Source organism: Pristiophorus japonicus, chromosome 2 (genome assembly GCF_044704955.1).
Source record: "Pristiophorus japonicus isolate sPriJap1 chromosome 2, sPriJap1.hap1, whole genome shotgun sequence".
NCBI classification, from domain to species: Eukaryota; Metazoa; Chordata; class Chondrichthyes; family Pristiophoridae; genus Pristiophorus; species Pristiophorus japonicus.
In genome coordinates, this window is record NC_091978.1 from 315,740,876 (window position 1) to 315,745,718 (window position 4,843).

At 42.1% G+C, this 4,843-nt stretch overlaps 1 protein-coding gene and 1 pseudogene across 2 annotated transcripts; both read right to left on the reverse strand.

Annotated features, from left to right (window-relative positions):
• Positions 1 to 989: 989 nt before the first annotated feature.
• Positions 990 to 4,293, reverse strand: LOC139234476 (interleukin-8-like). Of its 2 annotated transcripts, XM_070865262.1 has the most exons (5): positions 4,253 to 4,293; positions 3,795 to 3,871; positions 3,084 to 3,219; positions 2,861 to 2,944; positions 990 to 1,492 (listed from the first exon to the last, which is right to left on the reverse strand). In XM_070865262.1, the coding sequence occupies exons 2-5, from the start codon at positions 3,856 to 3,858 to the stop codon at positions 1,474 to 1,476; spliced, it is 303 nt and encodes a 100-aa protein (XP_070721363.1). In that variant the 5' UTR covers positions 3,859 to 3,871; positions 4,253 to 4,293; the 3' UTR covers positions 990 to 1,473. The 2 variants fall into 2 exon arrangements, with proteins under 2 accessions (XP_070721363.1, XP_070721362.1); XM_070865261.1 differs by lacking the exon at positions 4,253 to 4,293 and having other exon boundaries at positions 3,795 to 3,883.
• On the reverse strand, positions 4,023 to 4,253 carry LOC139252343 (U2 spliceosomal RNA; annotated as a pseudogene).
• Positions 4,294 to 4,843: the final 550 nt, after the last annotated feature.

Below are 4,843 nucleotides of genomic sequence, written 5' to 3' on the forward strand. Positions count from 1 at the left end.
AACTATTCTAATACACACCTGGCAGGCCTTCCACTTTCTACTTGAGGTCATCCAAAACTCTGCTGCCGGTATCCTATCTCGCATCAAGTCCTGTTCACCCATTATCCCTGTGCTTGCTGACCAATATTGGCTCCCAGTTAAGTAATGCCTTAATTTTAAAATTCTCATCCTTGTTTCCAAATCCCTCCATGGCCTCACCCCTCCCTAGCTCTGTAATCTCCTCCAGCCCTACAACCCTGTGAGAATCTGCGTTCCCGAGTTCTGGCCTCTTGAGCATCCCTGATTTTAATCGGTCCACCATTGGTGGCCGTGCCTTCAGCTGTCAATGCCCTAAGCTCTGGAATTCCCTCCCTAAACCTCTCCACCTCGCTTTCCTCCTTTAAGACGTTCCTCTATAGGTCATCCTCTATAGGTCACCCTCTATAGGTCACCCATATGGGTTACCCTCTATAGGGCACCCTCTATAGGTCATCCTCTATAGGTCACCCACTATAGGTCATCCTCTATAGATCATCCTCTATAGGTCATCCTCTATAGGTCACCCATATGGGTTACCCACTATAGGTCACCCTCTATAGGTCACCCTCTATAGGTCACCCTTTATTGGTCATCCTCTATAGGTTACCAGTGAAATAAATACTTTTCTTTTTAAAGATGCAACAGATGTAAGTCATTTAGAGAAAATTCTAGGCCCAAAGTTTTGTGATGATCCCTACAGCTAACAAAAAAGTTGTGGTGCTGAGAGCTCACATTATTTAGTAAGTACAGTAAATTCAGGCAACTTGCAAAACTATTCAGAATATCTTTGTAATACTTATTTTAATATGTAAATCAGACAACTTTAGCTACAAGCTTTCTGTATCATAAATTAAGGACAAACACTTCAGAGGAATTATAATTAAAACAACATTTACAGATCAACTGCATATACACTTTTTAATAATATAACATAATTTATGTAACTAATAAATAAATACAAAATAGGCAATTTTAGGAGATATATAGATACTTAATCAAAAAAGAAATTGCACTGAATGCCAATAACAAACATAATACTGACAATTTGTCATACCAAGCAATGTGCATCTCCATTGAGTAGCTACATCCTGCAACATCGCTGCCTGGCAGCAAATGTTAAGAATCTGATTGAATAACACTTAAAAATAATGATCCAACAGAACTATAGATCAAGCGATCTTGATAGTTCATATCCAATGTCTCTCCTGCTGTCAATCAGGGTCCGTTGGTGCCTGGGGCGTAGTTTAATTGAACCTCAATAAAAAAGTGTTCAGGTTTCAATGTTCCAGGTGATAAAATTGTGAAACAAACAGTGAACACTAAGTTAAGCCAGGTTTACATTCATTGACTGTGACAACCCTGGACCAAACCAAGGCAGCCTGATGTAAATTCCCAATCTTCGACAGGTGTGTGTTAGTTTCTTGACAATCAGAACTGAACTTCTCTTCAGTGAAATTAACCAATCTTCTGGGAACTGTGGAAAATGCAAGAATGAATAAATACAGTGAATGTTTGTACCATACACAGATGTTTATGAAAAACAAAGTGCTTTAAAAGCCATTAAAATCTGTAGCAAATTGTTTTAGTTGGTTGAATCTACCTACAGTGTTATCTTGAAGCTGAATAAAATATAAGTGCATTCTCATTTTGGTCCAAGACCACCCTGAACAGATGTGTCTGCTCCTCAAACGTATTAAACACCAGGTCGAGAAATTGGCCTCCTTAGCGCCTCCTATTATCGCCTCCGGGGGGACGATAACGGGGCGCTAACCACTTACCGACCAGGAATGGCGAGACGATCAACTCCCGCTAACTTTAGTGGGAGGTTTGCGGCAGCAATAAGACGCTGCGCCCCGATCTCCTTCTCCCGGAGATCGTGACGCCATCGTCATGCGCATCGTCCCGGTAGCGCCCCAGTCCCGATCTTTGGTTCCGCCCCCTGCAGAATAGCCAGGTGAAAACACGGCAGTTGCAGGAAGCGTTCATCAGGAGGCCGGGCGCTTCGGGGGCAAGAGAGCCGAGGGAAGTGAACACATTTCTAAAATGTGCTCTCTCAATTTTTCTATCCTTTTCGCCTGCGATCGATCAGCCCGGCATTCTGCTGCTGTGCATTGGGCTGATCGGGCCGGATCGCAGCTGCCGTCGAGGACCAGGTAAGTTTTTTCCTTGCAGAGCCTGCAGCAATGGCCCTTCCCTGAATTTCTCCCCCTTAGTGCAGTCTCGGCTCAGCAGTGTGGTTTCCCCTGCAATTTTGTTCTATAGGGCTGTAGTTCCATGTGCACTGGCAGTGCTCCAGTATCTTCTTCAAGTGAGCATTCTTGATGTGTGAACATGGAGTGTTTGTGACCTGTTTGACTATGAGGCAATAGCAGCCGAATCTGAACCTGTCTTTACCCTGCGTCAGAAACACCCAGCTTTCTCACAGGTGTCACCTGATAGTGACCAGGAGCAAGATCAGTACTGATTTCTTGCCCTCACTAGCCTTGGGATACGAATCCAATACTGGGAGCTTCCAGCTGTAGTCAGCTAACCCAGCACAAACCAACGATAAAACCTGGAGCTTTCCTGGTCTATATTGGGCAGTACTACACCACTAGGTGTATTGATCCACTGAGCCATTGGGGGCTGGGTTTTCAATTTAGCAGTTTGACCCTGATTACCGTTACAAGAAAGTGAGTGTGAATGTTTTACAAAGGCAAGATTCGAGTAAATGTTGAGAAACCCATCAATGTGATTGACTTATACCACACCTGACTGGGCAGAATTTGATACTATGACCTGGTACAAAGTGAAACAATTTCATTCTCCCCATCTCTCACCCCACACACAGAATGAAACATACCTTTTGATCACCCTGTCAATGACTTTCTTCACCCAGGGTGCAATAGGATCCAGACAGACTCGATTCGTGTTTTTAAGGGTGGCACTGAAAGAAGTAAAGAATGCCATTTATTTCAAATTGCCAAGTCATTTACTCTCTCTGAAAAGGTTTTAACTCCTAGTTCAATCTAAAATAATTACTGTTCCTCTTCAATACATGAAGCAGAAAGGAACCAAACACTTACATGATCTCCACATTCCCACAGTGGGGACCACTAGGAATAATTTCAATGTTCTCCATCAACTTTGGATGGATGAACTTCGAGGATGTTTTGATACACCGACAGCGCAGGTTAATTCCTGTTCTTCCAATCGATGCAGCTGTAAATTAAACAAATTGCAGGACCTTAATGTTTATTTTCAGATCTGTACTGAGTGTTTCACTTTCTTATGCCCATTTTCTCTCCTCGAACTAATCTGCTATCAATTTCTTATCATCAGTTTCCTGACAATCACAGATCTGTTACCAGCCAGTCAACCCGTAACCTCAGCAAGCAACATTGCAGGTTGAAGGCAGAGCTCACAATTCTGTTGTAATAATTTGTAACACTCAAATTAACTGAAGGAAGAATAAAGTGTTTTGTATTTTCTGATGTCAAAATTATTTTTGTAGTTTCCTATAATTTTCCAGCTACTTTGACACTCAGTCATTAATTCCAATTACATATACTCCCAGTTCTCCTGTAGCTTGCTGGCTATAGAGTCATGACAAACAGCTTTTAATATTGAACTATATTGCTACATTTTATTAAACAGACAAATAGGATTCCTTTCCCTGTTAATTTTCAATTTTAAATGTATATTTGTAGCTGAGTCAGTCAGTGAAATATAGACCCACATCCTTCCCTTATTATTCTAGATTCTGTATAATTTCTGTGCAGCTGGATCTGTCTTACCTTGTGTGGACAACACAGACAGAACAAAGAGAGCGAGGACAATGAGAGTAACTTTGCCGTTCATTGTGCTTTCGTTGTGTGATGATCTTTATTTTTTTTTTATTTTTTTATTTTTTTTTATTTTATTTATTCGTGTCCAATCGTTACAATTCTTTGTCAAACGCCAGAGGTCACCTTGGGCCCATTCAAGGATCACTCTGCGCCAATGCTCTTAGCCAAAAGGCCTAGAGCCACTGCACCGTTCCTGGAAGTACTGCAATACCAGGTTCGTGCCATGGAGGTGGATGGGTCAGGTCCCCCACACACCTCCGTGGAGGTGGATGGGTCAAGCCATCCCACCCACCTCCTGTTTACAAAAATGTAAGCATATACCTTCCTGACCAGGGAGAAACCACCCGGAAGTCATGGTGGCTGGTCAGGTTAGTTATGCAGATCTTAGCCAAAAGGCCGAGAAGCGATGTGATGATCTTTATCTTCTAGCTGTTGTTATGCTGCTGCAGCCTGCTTCTGACTCCTCACTGCTCACCTGCTGTATTTGTAGCCAGAATTGCTTGACTCACTGGGAGGAGTTGGCTCATTCTGGAATTTCTCCGGATGGTTAGGATTGTAAAAAAAGCTAACCATTAATGAAAGCTAGGTAAAGGACAATGGAAAGAGAAACAGGCTTTGCTAATTGCAGTCCATTACAGCACTTCGATGAGAATTTTGATTATTGCGGAATCAGTTTCTTTCCCAGACCTAAGTGGCTAAAATCAGCTGTTAATTCCAACTGAAAATAATGGAAGATTTTCACAGCATCTTCTAAAGAAAATATAGCCACTTGTAAGTGACGTTAAAGTCAAAGTTAATTTACAAATAAGTCCTTCACTGATATCTGTTGCTTGCTGAATAATATGAACACAAAACAAGTACAGCTAGTGGAGGTTGAGTTCCTTCCTGGAGGTCTGTGCAGTGAAAGTGAATAATGAGATAGGCCCTGAAGTTTCAGAGTTTCCAACCGTATCTTCAGCAGGAGATAAATAGAACCTCAAGCCCCTGTTTGTGGTGTT